This window comes from Sceloporus undulatus, chromosome 3 (genome assembly GCF_019175285.1).
Source record: "Sceloporus undulatus isolate JIND9_A2432 ecotype Alabama chromosome 3, SceUnd_v1.1, whole genome shotgun sequence".
Taxonomy (NCBI): domain Eukaryota; kingdom Metazoa; phylum Chordata; class Lepidosauria; order Squamata; family Phrynosomatidae; genus Sceloporus; species Sceloporus undulatus.
Genome location: NC_056524.1, coordinates 274975354 through 275002013, shown reverse-complemented (window position 1 = coordinate 275002013; position 26660 = coordinate 274975354). Strand labels below are relative to the sequence as shown.

Below are 26660 nucleotides of genomic sequence, written 5' to 3'. Positions count from 1 at the left end.
GTCTGGAAACTATGTCCTATGAGGAACGACTCAGGGAGCTGGGGATGTTTAGCCTGGAGAAAAGAAGATTAAGAGGTGATATGATGGCCCTTTTTCAATATTTGAAGGGGTGTCATATTGAAGAGGGAGCAAGCTTGTTTTCTGCTGCTCCAGAGAACAGGACCCAATGGAGCAATGGATGCAAGCTACAGGAAAAGAGATCAACATTAGGAAGAACTTCCTGAGAGTAAGGGCTATTCGACAGTGGAACAAACTCCTTCCTTGGAGTGTAGTGGCGTCTCCTTCCTTGGAGGTTTTTAAGCAGAGGCTGGATGGCCATCTGTCAATGAGGATGCTTTGATTTGGATTTCCTTCATGGCAGAATGGGGTTGGACTGGATCAGGGCCCTTCTTGGGGTCTCTTCCAAATCTATGATTCTATGATTGTGGGGTGGACTCTCCTTCTTTGGAGGTCCATAAACAAAGGTTGGATGGGGAACTTTCAGGAGTGCTGTAGTTGTGTCTTCCTGAATGGCAGTTGGGAGAGTTGGATTAGATGGTCTCTTGGGACCCTTCCAGCTCCAGAATTCTGTGATTCTTCCTCCTCTACCAGGAATCCTTGAGCAGATGGAGGACATTACAGCTATGGAAAAAGCAGAGGTGAGGGAAGGTACTGGTGAGTCTTATATGCTTTATTTGGATGCTAGCAGCTATAGCTTTCTTTTCATTTTGAGATAACTTGGTTTTTTTATGAGGCTTGTGTGTTCAAAGTAGTGCCCAGACAGGATCTGGTAATCTCAATTAAAACTGGACCATCAGAGTTAGTGCCCAGCAAGATTCCTCTCTTTTGTTCTGGTAAGAGACCTTTTGGCCTGATTCTACCTTTTGAGGATCCGACTTCTCACTGGGTAATGACAGAAGCTCTTTTCCTGCAATGGACAGGAAGAGCCAGCTGTGGCAATGGGTCCAGCAGCACTCCTGGTGTCACATTTCCAGACTTATGAAATGAGCTGAAGGGTTTTGGATCAGGTTTCGCCAGTCCCTCGGTAGAGCTTTCATTCTCACGTGGTCGCTGATCAGGTCTTTGGGGCTTTTCTGCTCTCCAGGTTTGCTTTCCTTGGCAGCTCAGGAGGGGCCTGGGGTCAGTTGTGGCCCCAGTGACCGCAGGCAGCCCTGGGACTGCACCAGGAGCCAGGCAGGCAGTGCTGGGCCAAGGGTCTGCCCTGCGTTTTAAGCAAGGCTTTACTCTTTGGAAGATGAGACGCCTTGTCTGAGCGTGGAGCGTGAGTTGCGTTATTTTGATCATGGACCGGGATTGGATCCAGCACTTCAGAAGAATTTGCAGGATTGTGTTTCGTAGAAGGGACGTCTCTCTTTTCTCTTCCTCCTCCTCCTCTGTGAGTAAGCTTTGCTATGCTGCTCCGGGTCCCAGAGGGAAGCCCCTGTGGCTACCTGAAAGACGAACGCCCCTCAAGCCAGTGAAGTGGCTGGTTTTCAGCCACATGCCTTAGGCGGACGCTTGTGGGTGGGAACGCCGTGGGACAGTCGGGGTCACAAACAGGCAAGGGATCCATAAGCAGGGTCAATTCCACATACAGGGAAGGGTTTTGTTTGCAGCATGTTTATTTGGATCAGCATAGTTTATTGTTCAGGGCACTTGCTCCCCATGCAGTCAGCTTCGTTCTTACAGGTGTCATTTGCCCAGTGTGAGGAAGCAGTTAGGTTTTATTGGTAAAGAACTTATTTTTGGGGGAGGGTTTTTCCTGCTTCTCTTTTTTCTTCCCTCCCCCCAACTCACTCAGGACAGTGGACTCACACTTAGTTTTTTCCAGGAATATCTGTCCCGCTTCACAGTGGCACCCCTTGGCCTGTGCAAACACACCTTTGGTCCATCTGCCAAAGGGCGGAAAGGGGCTGCCGTCCCATGCTGCCTCTTCCAGAAACTCATGCTGCCCACCATACTCCTCTCGGGGTCTTCTCTCTTGGAGCCAAACATCTCTGAGGCAAAGGCCACAGGGATTCCCCTCTCGATGTGGCTGCTGTGGGCTGGCATGAGAAGCAGGAGGTTTCTCTCCCTGCCCTCTTTCACACTTTGCAAAGGGAATGGGGTGCATCACAGCCTCAAGACAACCATTTGAGTCTCATGTATCTGGTGTGCCAGCATGCTGGTGCATGTTCTCATGCTACACAGGAATACAAGGGATGGGCACAGGGGCTGACAGGCACCCAGGCAGGGCCATGGCTGCACAGGAGGGGTGGACATGCGCAATAATAATAATAATAATAATAAAATTTATTTGTATCCCGCCCTTCTGAGAACAATTAGGGCGGCTAACAAAGTTAAAAATACAAAACACATAAAATTCCTGGTACCCTCCCCTCCTTAAAAAAGTATTAAATCCAATGCAATATTTAAAAAACAGAACAAAAAACAACAACAAACAAACATACAAGTTAAAAACTGACCAGAAGGTCAACAACATCATACCAACAAGCAACCAGTGGGAGCAGCAGTATCTTTGCCAGACGTTTTTCTAAGGCCGGGTTCTCTATTCCGGGAAGGCCTGCCGGAAGAGATCCATCTTAACAGCCTTTTTAAAGCTGTCTAAGGATGTAAGCAGACGGATCTCATCCGGCAGACCGTTCCACAGTCTGGGGGCGACAATGGAAAATGCCCTCTGGGAGATAGCCGAAAGCCTAGATTTTTGTGGCTGAAGTAGGCTCCTCCCAGAGGAGCGGAGTGCGTGGGGAGGATTGTAGGGGAGAAGGTGCTCCCGGAGCTAGTTTGGACCCAAGCCATTTGGGGCTTTAAAGGGTGATAACCAACACCTTGTACTGGGTCCAGAAGCTAATGGGCAGCCAGTGGAGGGACTTTAGAACCGGGGTAATATGGTCCCTCCTGGATGTTCCAGAAATTACTCTGGCTGCCATATTCTGTACTAGTTGCAGTTTCCAGACCAAGCACAAGGGTAGCCTCATGTAGAGCGCATTACAGAAGTCTAGAGGTTACCAGCGCGTGCACAACAGTCTCAAGATCCCTTACTTCCAGAAAAGGGTGCAGCTGACGTATCAGCCAAAGCTGATAACACGCACTCCTGACTGTCGCATTTACCTGATTTGTCATCAGGAGTGACAAATCAAGGAGCACCCCCAGACTGCGAACACAGCCACTAGAGGAGAGTGTGACCCCGTCCAGGACTGGAGGTTGCAACCCAGTTCTTGGTTTCGGGGCCACTACCGTGAGCACTTCTGTTTTGTCTGGATTTAGCCTCAGATTGCCTCAGATTTCCTCACCGAGCCCATTACTGCCCGAAGACATTCATTGAGAGAGGAGACACCATCAGAATTCAAGGCCGACGAACGAGACATGGAGAAATAGATTTGGGTGTCATCAGTGTACTGATAACACCCAGCTCCATAACTCCAAATGATCTCACTCAGCGGCTTCATATAGATGTTAAATAACATCGGGGACAGAATAGCACCCTGTGGAACCCCACAGGTGAGCTCCCTTTTACTGGAGCAACTGTCCCCGAGCAGCACCCTCTGGGATCTACCCAAGAGAAAGGAACGGAACCACTGCAACACAGTGCCTTCAATTCCCAGCCCCCTCAGGCAATCCAAGAGGATGCCATGATCTTTCGTATCAAAAGCTGCTGAGAGGTCTGAAAGCACCAACAGGGTCACACTGCCCTGGTCGATGTGCAACCCAACTGCTTGTACCTCAGACCTCCATCTCCTGTCATCCCAAAGAGTGGTTGTGGCAGCTGGGACCGGTGGTGGAAGGGAAGAGCCTCTGGCCGCCTGTGACCCTTGGAGAGCCCACCAGTCCCATCCCCAGTCCTAATCTGATTTGGTGAGCAGCTCTATAGAGCCAATGCCTCAGTGGGTTTGTCGTTGCATAGGAAGGTCCCATTGCTTCAGAGGGGCTTTTTGTGTGGATTTAGGTCAGGGCTGAAGGGTAGGAGAGACCTCCCACTCAACTCCTACCCTGCTGGATCAGACCTGAGCCCCTTTACCCAACTCACTGACCACCCTTCCCAGTGGCCTGGCTACTTCCACAAAAGGCCAAGGAGAGCTGCCCTCCATCAGCCCTCCAACAACCTTTACTGATGGCTTCTGACCCCTTCTGACTCTTCGCTACCATTTCAAGAGCTGTCAGACTAGAACAGATCCAGCATTGTTTGACTGCTGTCCCCACAATGCAACAAATGGAAACAAAATACATCATTCAGGGAGGGCCTTTTTCCATCTAACTTAAAAACGGCCATCGTAAAACCTTTATTAAAGAAGCCCTCCCTTGACCCCCTAATTCGAAACAATTATCGGCCTGTGTCACTGCTGCCATTTTTAGGGAAGGTGATCGAGAGGGCGGTTGCCTCCCAGCTGCAGAGGGTCTTGGAGGATACGGATTATCTAGATCCATTTCAAACCGGCTTCCGGGCGGGCTATGGGGTTGAGACTGCCATGGTCGCCTTAGTCGATGACCTCCGTCTGGGCATGGACAGGGGTAGCGTGTCCCTGTTAGTGCTCTTGGACATCTCTGCGGCCTTCGATACCATCGACCATGGTATCCTTCTGGATCCCCTGGGAGAGTTGGGTATCGGGGGCACTGCTTTGCAGTGGTTCCGTTCCTACCTCTCGGGTAGATTCCAGATGGTGGAGCTGGGGGACTGTCGCTCCGATAAGAGGGAACTTACATCTGGTGTCCCTCAAGGAGCCATTCTGTCCCCCATGCTATTTAACATTTACATGAAACCGCTGGGAGAGATCATCCGGAGACACGGGGCGCGGTGTTATCAGTACGCTGATGACACCCAAATAGTCTTCTCTGTGTCTCCGACTGATGCAGTGACTAGGGATGGCATCTCTCCGCTCAATGCCTGTCTGGAGTCGGTAATGGGCTGGATGAGGGAAAACAGACTCAGCCTGAATCCAGAGAAAACGGAAGTACTGGTGATAGGTTCTCCTGGTCCTGGGAAGGAGGTTTGTCCACCAGTCCTGAACGGGGTCACGCTCACCGTAAAGGACTCAGTTCGCAGCTTGGGGGTGCTCCTTGACTCGTTGCTTCACCTGACTTCTCAGGTGGATGCGACAGTCAGAAGCACCTGTTATCAGCTTCGGCTGATACGCCAACTGCTTCCCTACCTGGACCGGGGGGACCTTGAAACAGTGGTGCATGCACTGGTAACCTCTCGACTTGATTTCTGTAACGCGCTCTACATGGGGCAACCCTTGTACCAAGCTCGGAAACTGCAATTGGTTCAAAATATGGCGGCTAGGCTGGTCACTGATAGCTCCAGGGCCAGCCACATAACACCGATATTGAAAGACCTGCATTGGCTGCCAATCCGCTTCTGGGCCCAATACAAGGTGTTGGTCGTTACCTATAAAGCCCGAAATGGCTTGGGCCCAGAGTACTTGGAGGACCGCCTCTCCCCATACAATCCACCCCGCACACTCAGGTCAGGGGGGAAAAACCTTTTAAGCGTTCCCAAGACAAAATATGTATCAACTGCGCAAAGGGCATTTTCTGTGGCAGCCCCACAATCTTGGAACGCTCTCCCTGAAGAACTCCGCTCAGCCCCCTCCCTGGAGTCGTTTAAGAAGAACCTGAAGACTCATTTATTCCGTCAAGCTTTCTCCCACATGTCCTGACTGTTCCCCCTATGTGTACTGTGCGTAGTATTGTTGTTTTGTATTGTATCGGATTTTTAACTCTTTAGTAATTTTGATTGATTCTATATGGATTTTAATAGTTATGTTGGTTTTAATCGGGGGTTTTACTGGGATGTTGTTTTTTAATCTGTATTGTATTATATTTGTACTGTCTGTAAACCGCCGTCATCGTAGGAACTGCGGTATAGAAATAAAATTTCAATCAATCAATCAATCAAAACTGGTTTATTTTTGGAACCAGTCTAATTCCTGAAACTTACCTGCCAGCCCTCCCAGCACCCACTTTCTCTTCTGTGCTCCCCACCCAGTTCCATTGGGTTTGTCTCAGTCTGCAGGCCCAAATCTGAGCAGTTGTGGGGTTGGGGGGAGCCCGTTTTTTGGGGGGAGGGGCTGGCAGGGACAGGAAGGAGAACCAAGTGTTGTTCCCCAAGTTGTAGTTCAGTTGGCCCAGGGAAGACTTTGGCAGAAGGCCTTTTCTTCTGAGCCCCACCTGGCCATATTCTTTCCAGCACAAAGAAAGTGCATCTTGTGGTAAAAACTGTCCCTTGGTTTTTCCCTTGGAGGTCCATGCTGGTGTGCAGGTGGCAGATGGGCATTGTGATAAGGCTGCTGCCCCCCCCCCCCCCGACTAGTGCCAGGAGTGTCCTGATCCAAACACCCCCCTCCCCCCGTGGGTTGTGGAAAGGCAGGGTGACCTTCACTGTCGGCTCTCCTCCCCCTCCCTTGGAGGAAGGATTGATCTGGCCAGCCTTGCTGAGGCCACTTGCCCAGTAGGACACTGTCGGCTGCTATGTGCGCCTGCGTGCATGCGTGCGTCGGGGCATCTGATATCCAGGCCAGCAGAGCATTTCACGCTGGCCAACCCAGGGAACCGTGGTGCCTACCAGCGTGTGCGTGTGCCCAGTTTGGCTTTCCCTCTGTGAAGTGGCTCCCCGGGCTGGTTTCCTCCATGACTGCTTCCTGCCGCCCACACCGGTGCTTCTGTGGGGCTCCTGAGGTGGGTTGCGAAGCGGGGGAGCCAGGACCATCCGGCTGCAGAGTGAGTGCCCAGGCAGGAGCGCCAGTCTGTCTCTTGCATCTGCCGACAGCCACCACTGGGCCGGCCACTCTTGGCTCTGTCCCGTTGCCCTTTGTGGCTGCCAAGCACAGAGGCCGGTTCCCCAACCTGCGGGACAGTGTGAAGAAGAGTCCCACCAAGAGCATGGCCAAGGCAAAGGCAGCCGGGCGGGGGGTCTCCCACAGCACCTGGACTGGGGGTGCACCTGCCCAGGTAAGGAAGGGGGGATCCCCGACTGCTGCTCCCCCTCCCTGAGCCTGGGGGCTGCCGACAAAGGGACCAGACCCTGTGCACATCTGACCAGGGCTCTGCCCTCGGGGGGAGGGTGGCTTGGTTTTCTCCTCTTCCCCCTTCTGCTGACAGCCTGTGAGTGCCACTGGGAGGACCCTCTGCTCCTCCAGCCCTTGAGGGAAGAAGGAAGGGGGTTCAAATGCAGCATTAGCCTTTCTTCCACACTACCTCCTCCTCCTCTTCCCTGTGGAACCTGGCTCTCGGGAGGGTGCCACTGCCATGGCTGCCAGCGCCGTGGGGGTGCTTTTGGATGCCTGAAGCATTTGGTTGAACAGATGGTGGAGGGCTGTGGGAGGAATGCTTTGGTGGCTGAGTGCTGCGGGTGGGACAGAGATGGTGGGTGCTACGCTCTCCCCATTGCCTGTCTCGATCGATCCCGTCCTGTAGATTATTTATAAACTGGGTCATGTGCTGTTCTTGCAGAGGCCTCGTGTGCTGCCGGGCCTCTTCTTGTGCCTTTTTTTGAGGGGGGGCAGAGGGGTTGAGGAAAGGCCCTGCTTTACTGAAGTGGGAGAAAGATGGGAGCCAACAGCCGCAATGGAGGATCAGGGGTGGTTCTTGTAGGTCTTCCTCCTCATGCACGCACTGCTGCCAGAGGAAGAGGAGGCTGAGAAGCTGGTGGAATAGAAAAGGCCGGGCTGTGGAAGTGAAGTGGCTGAATCAGGGACCACAAGCCATATGCCTTTGGGGCTCTCATGCTTATGTGAACGCCAGAAGTGTGTTGATGGAGCAGCAAAGGCAAATGGAGGTGTGTTTGACCCTGGGGAATGAGAATTAGATGGGTTGCTAGCAGGGGGAAAAGTAGGGGACCTGCCTGTCCAGGTAGGCCAGGAAAATGCTGTGCCGTTGGGCTTCCTGGTTGCCATTCCCTGATCTCAAAGCACACCGTGGGGCAGGGAAGGTTGCTTTTGCCTGGACTGGGTCCCTACTGCAGGTTCTCCTCCATGTATTAGTTGTATTGCTATTAAGCAGGGACATGTTAGATTGCAGTGATGATTTTGGTGGGGAAGTGGGGGGTCATGTTAATTCAGATCTAATTCATGGAGCTCTGATTGAAGTAGTGTGGGGCAAGGGGAGATATAGCGGTAGGAGGGTGGAATTATCATATAAGGGAAGGCAGGATCGATGCTTAATACCTATTCTGCCTTCCATCCACCCTGCTAACCCAAGAGAACCAAGGGTCAATCCAACCGTACCACAGATCCTGTCTCTGCTCCTGTGCAATGCCAGGTCAATTAAGAACAAGACCCATATCATTCAAAATCTTTTAGAAGAGAAGAATTGTGACCTGGCTTGCATTACAGAGACCTGGCTGGGGGCCAAGAGTAATGCAGTGTGGGCACAGGCTCTCCCAGCTGGGTACACAGTTAAGGAGCAGACCAGGGCGCGGGGGGGCGGGGAGGTGTTGCCATAGTCCATAAAAACACCTTTCCCTTAACCAGGAACCCTATCCGGAAAACAAACTATATTGAATGTATTTACCTGACCCTGAAGGCTAGGGACAGTCTGGGGATCCTGTTGGTCTACCGTCCACCCCGTGGGCTAACAGACTCCCTGGCCGAGCTGACACAGCTGGTCTCGGAACTGGTGTTGGAGTCCCCTAGACTTTCAGTTCTGGGGGACCTCAACATCCCTTTCGAGGCCGGCTCACAAAATCTGACAGGTTAAGCTCAGGAGTTCATGGCTTCCATGATGGGCATGGGCCTGTCCCAGTTAGTCTCGGGTCCAACGCATTGCGCAGGTAATACGCTCGATGTCATCTTTAGTACGGATTGGGATAATCCGTGGGCAGAGGTATGTAGTACCTCTGCCTTGTCATGGACAGACCATTTCCTGGTTGAGGTTCGACTTAAGGCAACTATCCAAATCCCCCTCGGGGTGGAGGACCTATTAGGATGGTCCATCCTTGAAGGCTGATGGAACCCAAAATGTTCCAAGAAGCCTTAGAGGGGTTTATGGTTGGATCTGACGGTAATTCTGTTGATGCCCTGACTAACATCTGGGATAATGATCTCTCCAGGGCTATATACAGTATCGCTCCTAAGTGTCCTTTCCGGCCCGCTTCTAATAAGAAACCTTGGTATACGGAAGATCTTCGGGAAATGAAGCGGGCCGCGCAACGACTAGAGCGCAGCTGGCGGAGACACCAGCGCTTATCTGACAAGACACTCCATGAGGCTCTTTTGAAGTCTTATGGAGTGGCAATAGGTGCAGCAAAGAACTCCTTCTATGCTGCCTGTATTGTGTCTGCATAGTTGCGTCCAGCAGAGCTGTTCAGGGTGGTGAGGGAGCTTACCCAGCTTCCTCCCGCCTTGAACCTTATTTTTGAACCAACTAAGGCCTGCTGTGACGATTTTAACAACTGTTTCGCAGATAAAATCTCTCGGATAAGGGCTGATCTCGACGCTGGCAGTTCAACAGAGGCAATAGAAGAGGTGTCCAGAGCTTCCGTGGACTCCATTGAACTGGATCACTTTGAGTTTGTTGATACCGATGAAGTGGACAAGCTTCTTGGAAGTGTTAGGAAGAAGACGTGCTCTCTCGACTCCTGTCCTTCTTGGCTGACTGCCCAGGGTGGTGATGCTGTAACGTCATTATTGCGACGTATAATTAATGCATCATTCAGGGAGGCTAAATTTCCATCTAGTTTAAAATTAGCAACAGTTAAACCGTTGCTCAAAAAACCCTCCCTGGACCCCCTGGTGAGAAATAACTATAGACCGGTCTCATTACTGCCATTTTTAGGTAAGGTGATCGAGAGAGCAGTTGCCTTCCAACTCCAAGTAGTCTTGGATGAAACCGATTATCTGGACCCATTTCAGACTGGCTTCAGAGCGGGTTATGGAGTTGAGACTGCCATGGTCGCTTTAGTTGATGATCTCCGTCTGGGTATCGATAGGGGAAGTGTGACCTTGTTGGTGCTCTTGCACATCTCAGCGGCTTTCGATACCATTGACCATGGTATCCTTCTGGAACACCTGAGGGAGTTGGGTATCGAGGGCACTGCGCTCCAGTGGTTCCGTTCGTACCTCTCGGGAAGATTCCAGATGGTGCAGTTGGGGGACACTTGCTCCTCTAAGAGGGAACTAATATCTGGGGTCCCTCAGGGAGCTATTTTGTCCCCCACTTTAACATTTACATGAAACCGCTGGGAGAGATCATCCGAAGGCATGGGGCGCGGTGTTATCCGTACTCTGATGACACCCAAATATGCTTCTCTGTGCCTCCAACTGCTGCGGTGTCTAAGGATGGCGTCTCTCTGAATGCCTGCCTGAAGCCGGTAATGGGCCGGATGAGGGAAAACAAAGTCAGCCTGAATCCAGAGAAAACGGGAGTACTGGTGATAGGTTCCCCAGGCCTTAGAAAGGAAGTTTATCCACCTGTCCTGGACGGGGTCACACTTCCCCTGAAGGACGAAGTTCGCAGCTTAGGAGTACTTCTGGACTCGTCCCTGCAGTTGACATCTCAAGTAAATGCGACGGTCAGAAGTGCTTGCTATCAGCTTCAGTTGATACGCCAACTGCGACCCTACCTGAGCCAAAGGGACCTCGAAGCCGTGGTACATGCTCTGGTAACCTCTTGCTTAGATTTCTGTAATGCGCTCTACATGGGGCTACCCTTGTACCAAGCCCGGAAGCTTCAGTTAGTACAAAACATGGCAGCCAGACTGGTCACCGGCGCATCCAGGTTTGACCACATAACACCTATTCTGAAAAATCTTCACTGGCTGCCCATTTGCTTCTGAGTGCAATACAAGGTGTTGGTTATCACCTATAAAGCCCTACATGGCTTGGGCCCGAGTTACTTGAGGGACCGCATCTCCCCATATAATCCGGCCCGCACTCTCAGAACAACCGGGAAGAATCTGTTGGAGATGACATCTTCCAACTATGTCTCCACATCCCAGACGGCCTTTTCAGTGGCGGCCCCATGGATTTGGAACAGTCTCCTCGAGGAGCTCCATCTCATGACTCCCCTAGAAACATTTAAAAAGAGGCTTAAAACTTTTCTTTTTTGCCAAGCCTTCCTCTCCGAGGAATGAAGTTGAGTTCTCTTGATGCCATCGATTCTCTGCCTTACCCTGTGAATGATTGTCTTGTATACTTTTTATGAGATGTTTTTAATAGTTTTATAGTCTGTAAACCGTTTTGATCTAGGGAAAAACAGTATACAAATAAAATTTATTATTATTATTATTATTATTATTATTATTATTATTATTATTAGTTTGGCTGTCTCCCCTGGACCTCTGGAGGCTTGCTTTATGGAAGCAAAGAACTTGCCCTTCTCAACAGAGAGCCATCTGGCTGAGCCCTCATGGCTGGCCGAAGCAGCCTGGAGCATTATGTTCCAGTGCTTGACCCACTCAGTACCTTGTTGTGACCAGTTGGCACTGCGCTTTGTGAGTAAAATAGCACAGCTCTTGTCTGGCTGGGATCAGCCCCAGCAGATTCGGGCCAGAGCCTGTGGCGTTTGGCCTCCACAGTTTCATGCTTCAATGTATATTTTCCCATTTGGGATCCCCAGAGATGCGGTTTGGGACATAAGCTGGCCACTTCCTGTGCCCTTGCCCCTTCTCTTCCCAGCTAGCCAGTCCAACAGAGGACAGCCAGCGGAGGGGATGGAGTGGCAGGAAATACTCCTTAGCTACCCATAGTGGATAAAAGACTTCTGTAGAAAAGACTAGCCCTGCTAAGCCCCAGGGCACCAGGTGTGGTCTTGCCAATCTCCTGCTTTCTACTGGGGCCACGCCATTGCAATGGTGGCACCCTAGCTTCAGGGCTACCAGTTTTCAGGCCCAGCTGTGGGGCAGAGGTTGCTCTGGTCGCCTGGGTACACAGCTTACTCTAGAAAACAGACCAGGGATCTGTATCCCTCTTGGTTCTGCTAGCTTTCAGCAGCATCAGTTAAGATATTCTTCTAAATTTTGTGGGGTGGGGTTGTTTTGGCCCCCCAAATCCACCCTGACTTTCTAACTCTTTTTCTGGTCAAAACAGAGTGAAAGCTTTCAATAGGCTGCCAACACCTAGGCTGAGCTGTTCATCATTTCCCCCCCCAAAAGTCCCTGATTTTCAAAGCTAGCCCAGGGCCTCTGGACATTTCTGGTTTTCCTGCTGTTTTCTCTTTTGTGCGTGTGTTTCTGCCAGGTTGCGTGACTCCTGAGGGTCTTCCTTGCAGACAGGGCCCACCTGCCTTCTTGGAGGGTGGCGAGGGGCTTGGACAGATCTTGTGGCAGGGGCTCTTGGGCTTCTTCTCAGGAGGTGGCACCAGAGCTAGGGCCAGTGGTCTCCCTTGGGGTGTTGCCTCGGCCCTCAACCACCCTAAATGCTATTTGACCTGAATGGGAGGCAGAGGGCCTGATGCCTCGGCTTTTTCTCCTTGGTTGATTGGGGGCTGAGGAATCACCTCTGTTTCTGGATGACCGGCTGCTGTGTCAGCCCTGCCCTGGGGGAGGCTGAGGGGAGAGGAGCTCGATCCAGAGGCCTGGCAGAGGTGCATCCGCTCAGCTGAGAAGCAGAGCAGGGAACAGGGGATTGGTAGGCTTGGTTGGGGGGGTGCCGTTCCCCCTGAGGACTCTAGTGCCCGTCTGGGCCTGAATGCCCAGGTTCTGACGGTGACCAGGAACACCTGTGCTGAACTGCACTTTATGGGTCAGTTGGGCTCTTTTGCAGAGGTGTGTGATTTCGCCATGCTGCAGAGTTGTGGGGGTTGACCGGACACAGCGCTTTTGTGTGGGGCAGCATGGAAATTATTACCAACCTTGGGGAGAAAGTATCCATCTGTCAATGTGGCAGTGACTGAAGGCCAGGTGCATTTGATCCTGACAGGCCAAAGTGCAGACATGGCAGCCTTTGTCCTCGTGTGTTCATGTGAATTTGGGAATTGATTCATCCTTATTGTGAGTCAGTAAATGTCTGGTCTGACTTCCAAGGTGTGGGTGGGAGCTATTTGGGCCTGGAGCAATCGGTGCCCCCAGGGTCTGAAGGGGCAGGCAATTCTCCACATGTATGTGCCCCCCCCAGGCCAAAGGTCAGCAGGGGAGACCCCCCCCCCCCCACAGGCTGGCCTTGGCACTGGCAGGAACCCCAGCAAAGGGAAAGCCCCATCCCAGGGAGGACTTCTCTGGCCAGTCCTGGCTCCCTTGAAGGTGTTTCTGTCCCCTCTGCCCACCTGTTGAAAAGACACACGGGTTCACATGGGCATCCATTCCTGGGAGGCTTCTTTTGCTGCTGCTGCCGCCACCACCCTTGAGATCATAAAATGTGTTTACAAAATGGGGGCTGGCCAGGAAGAGGCAAAAATTGTATGTGGAAACATAGCAGTATGTATTTCAGAGACATTTTGAGTGTCATATTATTACTATGTACACAGTAGACCACATTTTGTGTGTTGAAAACTTCAAAAATAATAATAAAGGCACCCATGCTTTGGCAAGTGGATCACCAACTGTGCCAACTGGAAGGGGAGTTTAGATGCTCTGTGCAGCTGAGGTTAAGGAGTACATCACACGGATCTGAATAGACTAGAAAGCTGGGCCAAAGCTAACAGAATGAAATTCAACAGGGAGAAATGTAAGGTACTGCACTTAGGGCAGAAAAATGAAATGCACAAATATAGGATTATGGGGGACACCTGGCTGAATGAAACTACATGTGAAAGGGATCTGGGAGTCCACGTAGACCACAAGTTGAACATGAGTGAACAGCGTGATGCAGCAGCTAAAAAGGCCAATGCAATTTTAGGCTGCATCAATAAAAGTATAGTGTCTAGATCAAGAGAAGTAATAGTGCCACTGTATTCTGCTCTGGTCAGGCCCCACCTGGAATACTGTGTCCAGTTCTGGGCACCACAATTCAAAAAGGACATTGAGAAACTGGAGGCATGTGTCCAAAGGAGGGCGACAAAAATGGTGAAAGGTCTGGAAACCTTGCCCTATGAGGAACGACTTAGGGAGCTGGGGATGTTTAGCCTGGAGAAGAGAAGGTTAAGAGGTGATAGGATAGCCCTGTTTCAATATTTGAAAGGATGTCATATTGAGGAGGGAGCAAGCTTGTTTTCTGCTGCTCCAGAGAACAGAACCCGGAACAATGGATGCAAGCTCCAGGAAAAGAGATTCCACCTGAACATTAGGAGGAACTTCCTGAGAGTAAGGGCTGTTCGACAGTGGAACAAACTCCTTCCTCGGAGTGTAGTGGAGTCTCCTTCCTTGGAGGTCTTTAAACAGAGGCTGGATGGCCATCTGTCAATGGGGATGCTTTGATTGTGATTTCCTGCATATGATTCTATGACTGTGATTCTCATGTGATCATGGGAAGGACTTTCAAATGACACCATAGAATCATAGAGTTGGAAGAGACCGCAAGGGCCCTGATCCAGTCCAACCCCATTCTGCCATGCAGGAAATCTCAATCAAAGCATCCCCGACAGATGGCCATCCAACCTCTGCTTAAAGACTTCCAAAGAAGGAGACTCCACTACACTCCGAGGGAGTTTGTTCCACTGTCGGACAGCCCTTACTGCCAGGAAGTTCTTCCAAATGTTGAGGTGGAATCTCCTTTCCTGTAGCGTGCATCCATTGCTCCGGGTCCTATTCTCTGGAGCAGCAGCAAACAAGCTTGCTCCCTCCTGATCCTGTTGCACTGATCCTGTCATTGTCCCGTCATTGAAAGGCATTGCCCGGCATTTTGCATTAACGGGAGTTTGTGTTAATGCAATGCTGCTTCAGTGACAGGATAATGACAAGATCAGCGCTACATTATGACAGCAATTGCTGTCATGGACGAGATAAGGATGAGGGAGTGATCCCGTCCCTATCCCATCTGTGTGTGATAATCTTGACTGTCTAAGCTTTTTTGCCCTAAAGTATTATACCTAAGACATGAGGGTTTGGTTGCCTCTGGACTGGCTTTGCTTTGCAACTCGATTGCAAGGGCTTTGTGCCCTCATGTTGCCCGTGCCTGCCCCCACTCCTGGAATTTGTAGGGTCCTGCCTTGCAAGGAATGTGCCCCCAGACTTGTGGAGGTGTGATGCCCAATGTAGGGCAAGTTCTTCATGTGTGTGGTCCCTAGCCTCCAAGGTTTGCCCTCCCTGGGCTGGGCTCTTGTTTCCAGGTGGTCTTGCTGTTGCCCACTGCAGGTGAGGCCCTCCAGCAGCTTCATGCCAGTCAAGGGGAGTCTGGCCTTGCTCAAGACTTGTGATCTCACACAAGGACCCAGGAAGACCCAGACTGTCCTGTCCAGTCCTCAGAGCATGCCTCCACATCTGGCTCTGGAGTGGGCAGCTGCCTCCGGATTGATGCTGTGTGGACTTGCATTTCCCATCCAGGGCTTCCTCCATCTGCCTACCCACCCACCAAGGGCTGCTTGCAGGTTTTCCAAGAGCAAAACCCACTTGGCTTGCCTGGCCTGCAGGTGCTTTTTTACAGTGCATGGGGAAGGATTTTTCAGGGGAAGGAATAATGGCATGGAAGGAAGCCACCTTCTACACCTGAGCATCCAGCAGAAAAGGCCTCTTCCCGTCTCTCTTCTTTGCAATGAGCAGCATTTACCAGACTTAACTGCAGACACTCTTTTCCTGACACTTGTTCTAACGTGGACCTTTTTGTTTTGAATTTAAAGGCAAATCCCCCTCCAGTTGTTGTGAACACAGACGCTTCAGAGGCACCGGCTTACGTAAGTTTCTCTTGGCCTCTGATGGCCTTGTATCCTATTTAGGTGCCCCCACAGCTAAAGGAAAAGTGGGGTGCAGGGAGGGAGCCAGTCAGTGTTGAGAATGAGAGGGGTCATGAATCCTCCTCCCCTTGAAAGTGTTTCTGTGGTGAAGCCGCCTGCGAGCTTCGCTCTGGCTTCTCCCTGTCTCCCGGAGCTGCCCTCAATGGGAAAGGTCAGCGGGAGGGATCCCCAAGGGCCGGCACCCCTTCCTTCCACACCTGGAGCGTCTGTGTCATTTGAGAAAAAGAATAAGGGGTGTGGGCACATGTGAGAGATGGGGGGCTGGGGGTTAGAAATCGGGAATGGGCAATGGGAGTAGATAGAGGGGAGGAACTGGACCTCACATAGTTAGAATTTGGGGTGCTGTGTAGGTATGGGATAATTGTTCATAGTAGTTCAACATGTAGCCATCAGATGCAGAGACAGTTGCAAGTTTAAGTGATGTACATTTAAGGCTCATTTGAAATCAGGTGGCGGAGGAGAGTTCTGCACATACCGTGGACTACCAAAAAGGGAAACGAATGGGTCCGAGGGCAAATGAAGCCTGGATTCTCCCCAGAAACTAAAATGACTAAACCAGTGGTCCCCAAACTGTGCCCTTTAAGAGATTTTAGACTTCATCTCCCAGAAGCCTCAGCCACATTGGCCAATAGTCTGGAATTCTGGGAGCTGAAGTCCAAAATCCCTTAAAGAGCACAGTTTGGGGACCACTGGACTAGACTGAGACCGTATCATGAAAAGGCAGGTCTCCCTAGAAAGCAATCCTGCTTGGCAAAGTGGAAGGCAGCAAGAAGAGAGGGAGGCTGCATTCCAGGTGGATGGACTCAAGCCCCATCTGCACCCCTGATCCTGAAAGGCCTGGGCAGGGCTGTTGAGGACAGCGGGGCTTGGAGGCCTCTTGCTCAGAGAATGGCCACCAATCGAAATGGACGTGATGGCAATTAACAATGACAACAAACGCTTATGGAGAAGCAGATGTCTAACCAGCAGCTATGGGAGCTGTGTTTGGATGTCACGTCAAACAACAGTTTTATCATCGTGCCAGAAACAAACCTGGCCTCCCCTTGGATTAGTGCCTCCCTCTGCCTCCTCTTCAGGTGTAGCTGCCAAGATACTAGAAGCTTTCCATTTTAATTAACTGTAGTTTAATTGTTTGAAACAACTCATGGTGGCAAGTCAACTTGTTTCCATCAAACCATAGTTGGGGTTAACCACAGCTTGTTCAGGTGATAATGACAAGCCAGTTTTTCAGATGTAGAAGCCCAGGCTTCCCGACATCTCCTGCCTAAGTGGTATTAGGAACTGTGCAAGGAAGTTGTTTCAGCTAAGTGGAATAAATGTCCCATTAATAGATACAGCTCTTCAATGTGTCGCTTAAATTTTTAAATAGCAAATGCCTTCCTTCTTGTGCAAATCCAGCTGCTCCAAACCACAGAACTGTGCTTCTGTTTTTTCAAAAATGCTCTCAAGCTTTCTTTCTCCTGAAAGACAAGTTATTGGCTTGGTTACAGAACTCAGTGTTATCAAAGAGTTGTAGGAGGCTTTTGAGGTGAATGCTTTGAAGCAAGCAATAAATGTCCCATTTCTGTCTCTGCACAGCTTTTCAGCCAAAACAGTGACTGTGGGGTCTGGAGTGGCTGGGAGTGGAAAGAGGTTGTGGGCCCTTGTTGGGGCTGAATTTAAGACCAAATGTTAGGCCCTCCTCTCTTGGTTCATGAGTGTTTGTCTGCCCTGCTTCCAGCACAGCAAAATCTTTGAGCCACATGCCTTAAACAACTCTGGATGGAGGAAAGCTGAACTAAATCCTTAGCCCAGATGTGGGCCCTTATCTTGTGCCCCTCTGGCCAGAGAGCGGCCACCCAGGGTCAGGGTCAGGGCCAGGCATGTTTTGGCCTGGCTTAGCAGCTGGTTGCTGTTGGTGGCTGCCAGGGGCCTCTCCCTACTCAGAGTGGTGGTCTCTGGACCAACGCTGGTCCTTGAGCCATTGGTGGCTGAGCCTTTGGTTCTTTGCTTGTGGGGCAGCAGATGTGGCAGGGTGGAGGGTTGAGGAAGCAAACAAAGCTTTGAAACCCTTGGGTCAAGTCCTGCTCCCCCTTATTGCTTGGAGGCCTCCCAAGGGAAGGGAGCAGTGCGCCTGAGGAATGGAGGCCCCAATCCCTGTGCAGCCCCCCCCCCCCAGTTCCCATTTCACAGCCAGACTGGCTTTGAAAGGCAGTTGTAAAGAGAAAATAGGTCTTTCCCCCCACGTATGCCATCTGGAGTTTAACGGGGGAAATGTGGGTTGGGGGAGTGTTAGGAACGAGTGTGCCAAAAGCGTCAGGAGGTGTGGGGCACCCACAGCAAAAGCTCTCACCGGGAGATGGCCATGGACAGCTTGGCAACAACCTCCCATAAGGCTTCATGGTGTGTGTGTGGAGCGGGAGGGGGCTGGTGGTGCATCAAGACAGTGGTGGCTGGTTGGTGGTCCAGGCAAAGGGAGCCACCACCTCTGGTTCTGCGATGCCACAGCCTCCTGCCCAGCCTAGTTCATGGGACCACAGGTTTCCTCCTTCCTCAGAGGGAGGATGGAAGGCAATGGCTTTCCTCTGCCCAGATTCCTGGAGTGCCAGGTTTGGCCCCTCTGCATCCCCCTTCCAGCCATGTGCTGATGAGGAAGTGCCTGAAGATGAGCATGCCCTCTCTTTGCTCCCTTTCCTTCCCATTCATGCCCTGGGGAGGGGTCTCCCCACCATCCTTTTCCTGCCTGCCAGGCTTCTACTTCCTGTTTCTCCATGTCAGGTAATGCTAGAAGGAGGGAGGGAGGGAGGGAGGAGAATTGGAATTGCTGTCTTGTTCTCTTCCTGGTGGGGACCAGCAAGGTGGCATCCCTCCACCCTTGGAGAGCCTGCTGGCTGCCTGGCCAGCTGGCTTTGTCAGCAACCAGCCAGGAAACAGATCCATTTCCACCTGTGAATGAATGCAGGCTCTGGGCCTCTTGCCTGGCATGTGAGGTGGCATTATCTCCCTTTCCAGCTCAGGAGCACCAGCCTGAGTAATGCATCACAAGCAGCAGCCTGGCTGAGTTGGGCACTGGGCATTAAAGAGATGCAGAATATGGAGTGGGGGAAGGCTGGGGTGGGGTGGCAGATGAAGCCTGGCAGTCTGACCCCTCTTGTGCCCCTCTTCCTGCAAGGAGGGTCAGAGGAGGAACACCCCCCCCAGCCACCCAGAGAGTGAGAGGAGCATGGGAAGCCCCCTCTTTCTCTCTGAAGCAAGGGGAGTTGCTTCTTCCTGCTTTGGACAGCTGCCCTGCTGATTCTGAGCAATGGCTGTGAAAAGATCAGGTTGTGTGGCTTTATTTATAATCCCCCTTCCTCTATAGCTTGGGCTCAAAGCATCTCGTAGGATATACAAGCAAAATCCCCTGTAGGAATATGAATGAATATATATATATATATATATATATATATATATATAAATATGAATATGAATATATATATATATATATATATATATATATATATATATAATGAGAGAAGGCATTTTAAAATTGCATTTAAACTACACAATTTAAAAAAAATTGTAAGCTTGAGGGCAAGGAACCATCCAATTAAAAATACCAGTAATTGTAAGCCACTTTGAGAGCCTTCAGGGCTGAAGGGAGGAGTATAAATACCGTTAAGTAATAATAATAATAATAATAATAATAGTAATAGTAATAATTTATTTTTATCCTACCTCTCCAACAGGATCGAGGTGGCTTACAGGACAGTAAAATCATACAATACAAAAATAGCTCCATTATCCCCTCCCTCCTTTAGATACAACATAATAATCCCTACATAACCATTTCCTTTTGTCCTTTTTAACAGGTAACTATTTTTAACTGCACATTAAATGTTGGGACATTTTTTGTCCTTTGTATTCTGTGCCTTTTGTTTTAAATGTTAAATGTTTTATGCTTTTTGATAAGCTCATTTTGTCATGGCCTTTGGCTTGTACAATAAATGTTGAATAACTTGAATAACAAATAACATTTAAATCATTAAAATAATCCGAGACAGGAAGATGGCTTCTAGGGGATTTCAATATGATGGTTCCTATCGGCGGTTACTTACTCAGGGAAGGCCTTTCGGAAGAGATCCATCTTGACAGACTTTTTAAAGCTGTCAAGATTGGTGATATGACAGATCTCCTGTCTCTTAAATAACAAATAAAATAAAAAACCATTGAAAGTGTTGCACCCGTTCAATGCAGAAAGGGGGCCCCCAGAGCTTGAGAGCAGCCATCAAGAAGGCCCTCTCTCCTCTGTTCTCAGGGGGGTGCCTGGGAGGGATCGGGGGGGGGGGCTTTCCCGAAAGATCTTTGGTGGGGTGATAGCCACCACATGCGCTCTGGACCCATGCCCTTTCTGGCTTCTGAAAGCAGCCAGAGGGAGAGTGGCCAGTGCCTCCCTGCAGCAAGGCAGAGTTGCATCCTTGTCCCAAAGAGGCTGTGGTGGTGAGGTCTTTGCTGGGAAAACCCTCCCAGAACCCATATTCTCTGGATAATTACTTGTCAATCTCCAATAATCCTTTTTTGGACAAGGTTCTGGAGAGTGTGGTGGCCTTCCAGCTCTAGGGGTTCCTGGATAAAACAGGCCTGGCTATGGGATAGAGACAGCTTTGGTTGCCTTGGTGGATGACTTGCACAGGGAAATGGATCGTGGGAGTGTGTCCCTGTTGGTTCTGCCAGACCTCAGTGCTTTTCAGTATCACTGACCATGGATGGCATCCTTCTGATGCCATCCATGGTATGCCTCTTTGCAGCAGCACTTGGGCCATTGTTATGCGATGGCTCCAGTCCTTCTTGGAAGGGAGAACTCAGAGAGTGGTGCTGGAGGAGGCCTGCTTTACTACCTGGCCACTGGCCTATAGAGTTCCTCAGGGCACTTGCTGTTTCACATCTGCAAGAAACCTCTGGGAGGGGTCCTCTGGGAGTTCAGTGCCATCAGTATGCTGATGATACCCAGCCCCATCTCTGCTTTCCACCTGACTCCAAGGAAGCTGTTTCGGTGCTAAACCATTGCCTGTTGTCAGTACTGAACTGGATGAGGGCAAACAAATGGAAGCTGACTCCAGATAAGATAGAGGTGCTCCTGCTCAGTTGGAAGGTAGGTCAGGAAATGGATTTTCTCCTGGACAAAACTCTGACCCTGAATGCCCAGGTTTTAACGGTGACCAAGAGTGCATTTGCATTTGTACAATTGAAACTAGTGTGCCAGCTGTTCCCTGTTCCTTCAGACATCAGATCGGGCCATGGAAACATATACTTTGATGACATCCTGGTTAGATTACTCTAAAGTGTTCTTTGTGGGGCTGCATTTGGAAATTGTTCAGAAACTTCAACAGGTCCAAAATGGTTGTTGACTGGGGCTGGTTATAACACCCTCGTTGAAGCAGCTTCACTTGCTACCAGTCTGCTTCTGTAACCTTCAGAGCCCTACATAGCTTGAGTATGCACTATGTCTCCCTGTATGAGCCTGGCTGAGTTTTAAGGTCTTGAGGAAAGGGCTTTCTCATGGTTCCACCTCTGTCACAGGCGCACCTGATGAAGACACAGGAGACAGGGCCTTCTCAGTGGCTGCTCCCATGCTGTGGGACTCCCTCCCACAGGAGGCCCGCTTGGCCCCCCCTCTCTGTTCCTTTCGCTGGGGGGCTTCTTGTCCAAGCAGGCCTTTGGCTTACAATTTTTATGTGGCAAAAAGAGCTTTTAATGAGGTGGTGTTTAAATCTTTTTTAAAATTATGATGTTTCTTATATTTATATTCTTAAATCTTCTGCTTTTAATTGAGTTGCTATTTTCTTCTAGTTAAAAACTTTTGTATAAGTAACGTTTTAACTGTTAAAAATGTTCTTGATAATGTTGGTACAGGTTTTCTTTAAATGTTCCAGGCCACCTTGGGTCCTGCATAGGGAGAAAAGAGTGATGTAAATCTAATATATAAAATACATAAATAAATCCCAGAGCTCAGAGTGATTCGTAGGGAAAAAGCAGTCCTTCTGATACCTTGGACCTTTATAGGCCATAGCCAGATCTGGAAATAGAGTGACCACCAGCCAAGCTGTGGAGCAAGCCATGTATACTTGCAACCAGTCCTAGTTTGTGCTCTGGCTGCAGCTCCAATCGCTCTCTGAGGGCAGCGCCACATCGTACATGTTGCAGTAATCCAAGTGGGACGTTGTTCATGCATGTGTAACTCAGCAGCGATGCAACCAAGGCCAGGGTTTGTGCAAGGGGTCTGGCCATGGGAATTGCCAAGGGAGATGGGGAAATCAGTGTGTAAAGTGGGTTGGCCCCCATCAGGCAGGGCAAATGGCAGCCCACTGGGGTAGCAGCTGGAAGAGGGGGATCGTCGCCACTTGGCGCATCTTTGGCATTCTTTGCTGGGCCTTTGTTAGTTCACTCTTTGCTTGTTTTCATGTTCCTTTAGGTCAACGGCACAGATGCAGACTATGAGTATGAAGAAATCACCCTGGAACGGGTAAGCAGCAGCTGGAGTAACCTTCTTTTTTTGGACCACTGAGCTTCTGGTAGCTGTGTGGAGGGAAACAGCCTGTGGACCAAGGCGACCTTATTCCCCCCCCCCCCCCCCACAACAGAGACTGATGAGAGCCTCGTCCAGACTCTCTTCCAGATGTGCTTGGTGTCCCAGCTCATCACAGGCTGTGCCTCCTGGTTGCCCATTCCCCCTTACCAACCCGACAGGCCCTGTTCTGGATGGTCCAGCTGTTGTTCAGTTTGGAGGCCTGGACTTTGGAGAATGTCTCGGTTTTGCAGCTTGCTCAGCCAAATGTTACCTAAAATAGAGTAACCCTGATGGGACGGTTGTGTTAATCTGTTTCCGGGGAAAAGGAAATGCCAAGGCCCCTTGAAGGCAAACAGATTTAGTCCATCCTGAGCCTTCTTGGAGCATAGCCCTATAAGCTCTGCATGGCCCTTATAGTCTTTTCAAACTCTATGATTCTAAGCTCTGTGTCTCATGAGGTGGGCTGCAAAGCATGGTGAGGTGAGAAAAGAAGGGCGCCACCATGGCCCCAGGTGACAGTGCCCTGAGCTGCAAAATTGTGTAGAGTTTCCAACTGACCAGGCTAACAGCAAACTTGGTTTTCAAGTGGCATCATCATCCATGCGTGGTATGGTCGCAAGGCTGGGTGTGCAGGGCTTGCTGGGGTCCTTGCACAAGCGCCTCTTGGAAGTGTCCCCAGGTGGCCCTTCTTGGCTGAGTTCAGAGCCATTGGGAACTCACATGGGGCTTTGGTTTTTTCAGGGCAATTCCGGACTGGGCTTTAGCATTGCTGGTGGGACTGACAACCCGCACATTGAGGATGACACTGGCATCTTCATCACCAAGATCATCCCCGGTGGGGCAGCTGCTCAAGATGGGAGGTTGCGGTATGTTGAGTTTGTGGCTCCACCACATGTTTATTGTGCTAGTAACTGTTTGGGATATTGCTATCTGCTTCCTGCACCTGGCTTTTGCCCTGAGGTCCAGGTGCAAGGACAGGCAGGCAGGTGGGTCTCTATATTGTCCCCTTTCTGACTCTGGTGAAGCTTGCTATAGAAGCCCCCACCCCGCCCTACATCTCTCCCTGCCCCCTGAATTCTAGGACAGCCTGTGCCCATAAAGATGGGTCGAGGCACCCAGAGAAGGGCAGGAAAGGCCTCAGAGGGCTGTGTGATGCAGAAGGCCAGGCCCAGACCCCTTTGTGATGGGCCTATTCCTGGCTGAAGCTGCTGTCACTGCAGACATGTGAGGGTCTAGCACTGGCCTGGCATGTGTTAATTAGGTATTAAGATGGTGGTTCTGCATGCAGGGGCAGGGAAGGAAGCAGAGGCCATGAGAAAGGAAGGCCAAGCCCTCTTGCCTCCCTCTCCCCCCCCCCAGCTGTCCTCTGGTGGCCCCTGAAAGACATCTGATAGTCACAGTTGTGTGTTAACCCAGAAGTGCAAGAGATAGGGCTATACTTCTGTGCAGAAGAATGGGCAACTAAATCCTGAGTGAAGGGGAACCCATCACATGCTGTGTTGAAGCCATCTGCCCCACGGTGGAGTGGCCTGTGCTGTCAAGAACATTGCCTCATGTTTAGTGGAAATCCCCTTCCGTGTAATGCAGAGCCTTTGGCTTGGGTACTCCCTGGTGAATCCATGGGAGCAGATGGGCCCCATCACGTCTGCACTCCAGAAACTTGGGGGTGGTTGTATTCTTGCCTCTACCTCCTCCTCTCTCCTCCGGTGCTTTGGGCCTCTCTTACTGGAGCTAAGCGTTAGTGGCAACTGGCTTTCCTCCTTCAGTTGAGGGGGAGAGAAAGAGCAAAAGTGGAATCTGGGAATGCTTGTTGGATATATGTTGGGACTCTCTTCTCTGTGCCTACAGGGTGAGCGACTGCATCTTGCGGGTCAACGAGGTGGATGTCCGTGATGTGACACACAGCAAAGCTGTGGAGGCCTTAAAGGAGGCTGGTTCCATGGTCCGACTGCACATCAAGAGGAGGAAGCAAGTGACGGAGAAGATTGTGGAGATAAAGCTGGTCAAAGGCCCCAAAGGTTGGTGGTGTGAGGTGGGCCTGGTCTGGGGGCAGCCCTGGGAGGCAACCCATGTGGCTGCAAGGCAGTGAGGACCTCTCCTTCCCACCTGTATGGCTATGGGCAGCCTGGTGTCTCCACACGCCACTTCCTTCTTGATGAGAGGAGCCTCCGGTTCTTGGCCAGAGAATCCACTCCCCACCCCATTTAGATTCCAGAGCCTAGAAGGATGTTTCCTGCCTCTGGGGACAGTCCCCCCTCTACAAAGCCACACTGCAGGGAGGTCTCTGCCAGCCTTTTGCCCTTCAGTGGTGGTGAGTGTTTCTCATCCAATTCCACCCTCCAGTCTGGTTCTTGCCAGACCGTTCCCTGCCCAAAAGGCTCTCCCTGCTATTCTCAGGCAGAATACCAGTCTGTCCATCCTGTCAGTCCTTGTCTTGGCAGACTGAACGTTTCTCTGATATCCTGAATCCGAAGGCCCCCCCCCCCCAGGTTGTTGGTTGGGGTGCTGACATCCCTGGCTCTCTCCCCATGCAGGTCTTGGCTTTAGCATTGCCGGCGGGGTTGGAAACCAGCACATTCCGGGAGACAACAGCATCTACGTCACCAAAATTATCGAAGGCGGTGCTGCCCACAAGGACGGCAAGCTCCAGATTGGAGACAAGTTGATGGCTGTAAGTTGGCACTGTTCTTGGCTGGCACAACACTGCTTGGCCTTCTCCTGGGGGGTTGGCAGATGGGGCTTGACTTGGCCTTAGGCTTGGCATAGCCATGTCCACCACCATCCATCTTTGGTGGGGTTCTTGACAGCTTTATCCAGCGTGGGGCACTTTGGAGATCTAAAGCAGCAGAATGGATTGGGGAGAGGGACCCCTGTTGAGAGACCTGGGCAAGGGATCTGGCCATGTCAGGGCACTGCTGCACTCGGCCACCTGAGCATTCTGCGGTTCTGCAGGCGAAGGCTATCCAGAGCCACTGCAGAACTGATGTTGGACCTCTTTCTCTCTTGTGGGAGGACATTTCCTACCTCAGAAAAGCAGCCCTTGATACTGGGCTTTGCAGGGGAGGTCAGGTCTGGGCCCAGGTAGCGGTTTGGCTTGGACATGCCACTGTCCATGGAGAGAAGGTCTGTGGTTCACCAATACAGGAGGAGGAAGGGAGTTAGGTGGTTGGTTGCTTTAGGGATGGCCAGTGGAGGCCCTGCAAGAGAAAAACACCAATGGCCTTTCATGGTCATCATCTTACTGTCCTCTCTAGAGCCAGTAGGGAGGACTGAAACCAGTCAAGACACAGAGCTCTAATTCTGAGTTGGAGGAGGAGTTGGGAGTGGAGCAGAGAGGGTGCCCTTCTCTTTTGTTTTAGAGGGCCTGTTTGCCTCCCTTATGTCTCCCTGGGAAAAGGACACCATGCCCCTGACTTCAGTTCGTAGGGAGAGCAGCGCTCACCTGTTGTAACCGTTTCCCCAGCAGACAGGGTCCTAACCTCCTGTATTCTGGGTTAAGCTCCTCCTATTTGCTCCTGTAGGCAGGGACAATAAACAAAAGACCAGCCCCCTATATAGGGAGGAGCTAGCCCCCCTGGGCCCCAGTCTTGTTCCTGCCTATGCTCCTAGCAGGATGTGTCTCTTTGAGCCAGCGAAGTTTTTCCTTTCTCCAAAAGCCCGCCTGAGATTGAAAGAGCTAAGCTTCTAAACCCCAGCTTGAAGTTGGGGCTGTTTCAAACATAAATAAAACAAAGTGCCCTGTGAGTATCAGGGCTACTCTACAGGCCATATGCAGCTATCTACCCATGGTTACAAATGATCTTCAGTCACTGCTAACTTAAGAGCAGTTTCCTCAGTGCCTGGAAGAAGCTGCTGCCCAGGAAGCCTCCCTTGATGGGTCAAATAAAGGAGGGGAGAGCCCCCACAGCAACAGGTCTGGGGGCTCAGATTTACAAGAGATACTGGTTAACATTTTCTGGTGTTCATGTTATTACTGTTAGCCCATGAGGCTTGAGTTGTGCTGTTTCTGCTCACCCCCCTCTCCTTTTTCCAGGCCAGAGAAGATGCCTGGAAACCAATTCAACAAGGGAAGGGGCTAGCCATAAAGCAACATGATGACTTTTCTTCCCTCCTCATGGGCCTCCATCCCTGCCTCCATTAGGGCCAGAGCCTTTTTGCCTTAGCTGGAACAGCCTAGACATAAGATGAGCACATGGTTCTACCTCCTTTGTGCAAAATGTTATCAGCCATAGCACTTTTCATTAAGAGCATATGCTTTAACAATACAGATTCATTTAAATGCTAATAAACAGGGTGACTCAAGCAAGGAGAAGGCCTCTGGTCACTCAGCAGACCTCTAATGCTTACATGCATTGAGGATCTTTGGTAAAAACATCTCATGAGAGGTGATAGATAT

At 50.8% G+C, this 26660-nt stretch overlaps 1 protein-coding gene across 9 annotated transcripts in view; it reads left to right on the top strand.

Moving 5' to 3' along the window:
- DLG1 (discs large MAGUK scaffold protein 1) overlaps positions 1-26660 on the top strand; it is a 111988-nt gene that overhangs the window by 41704 nt on the left and 43624 nt on the right. For 7 of the 9 annotated variants that reach the window (XM_042459648.1, XM_042459647.1, XM_042459645.1 and 4 more), the window contains 5 exons: positions 15625-15678; positions 22169-22219; positions 23006-23130; positions 24113-24282; positions 24799-24935. In XM_042459648.1, coding sequence (XP_042315582.1) covers positions 15625-15678; positions 22169-22219; positions 23006-23130; positions 24113-24282; positions 24799-24935 — 537 coding nt within the window. The other 2 variants (XM_042459651.1, XM_042459653.1) reach the window with 2 other exon arrangements.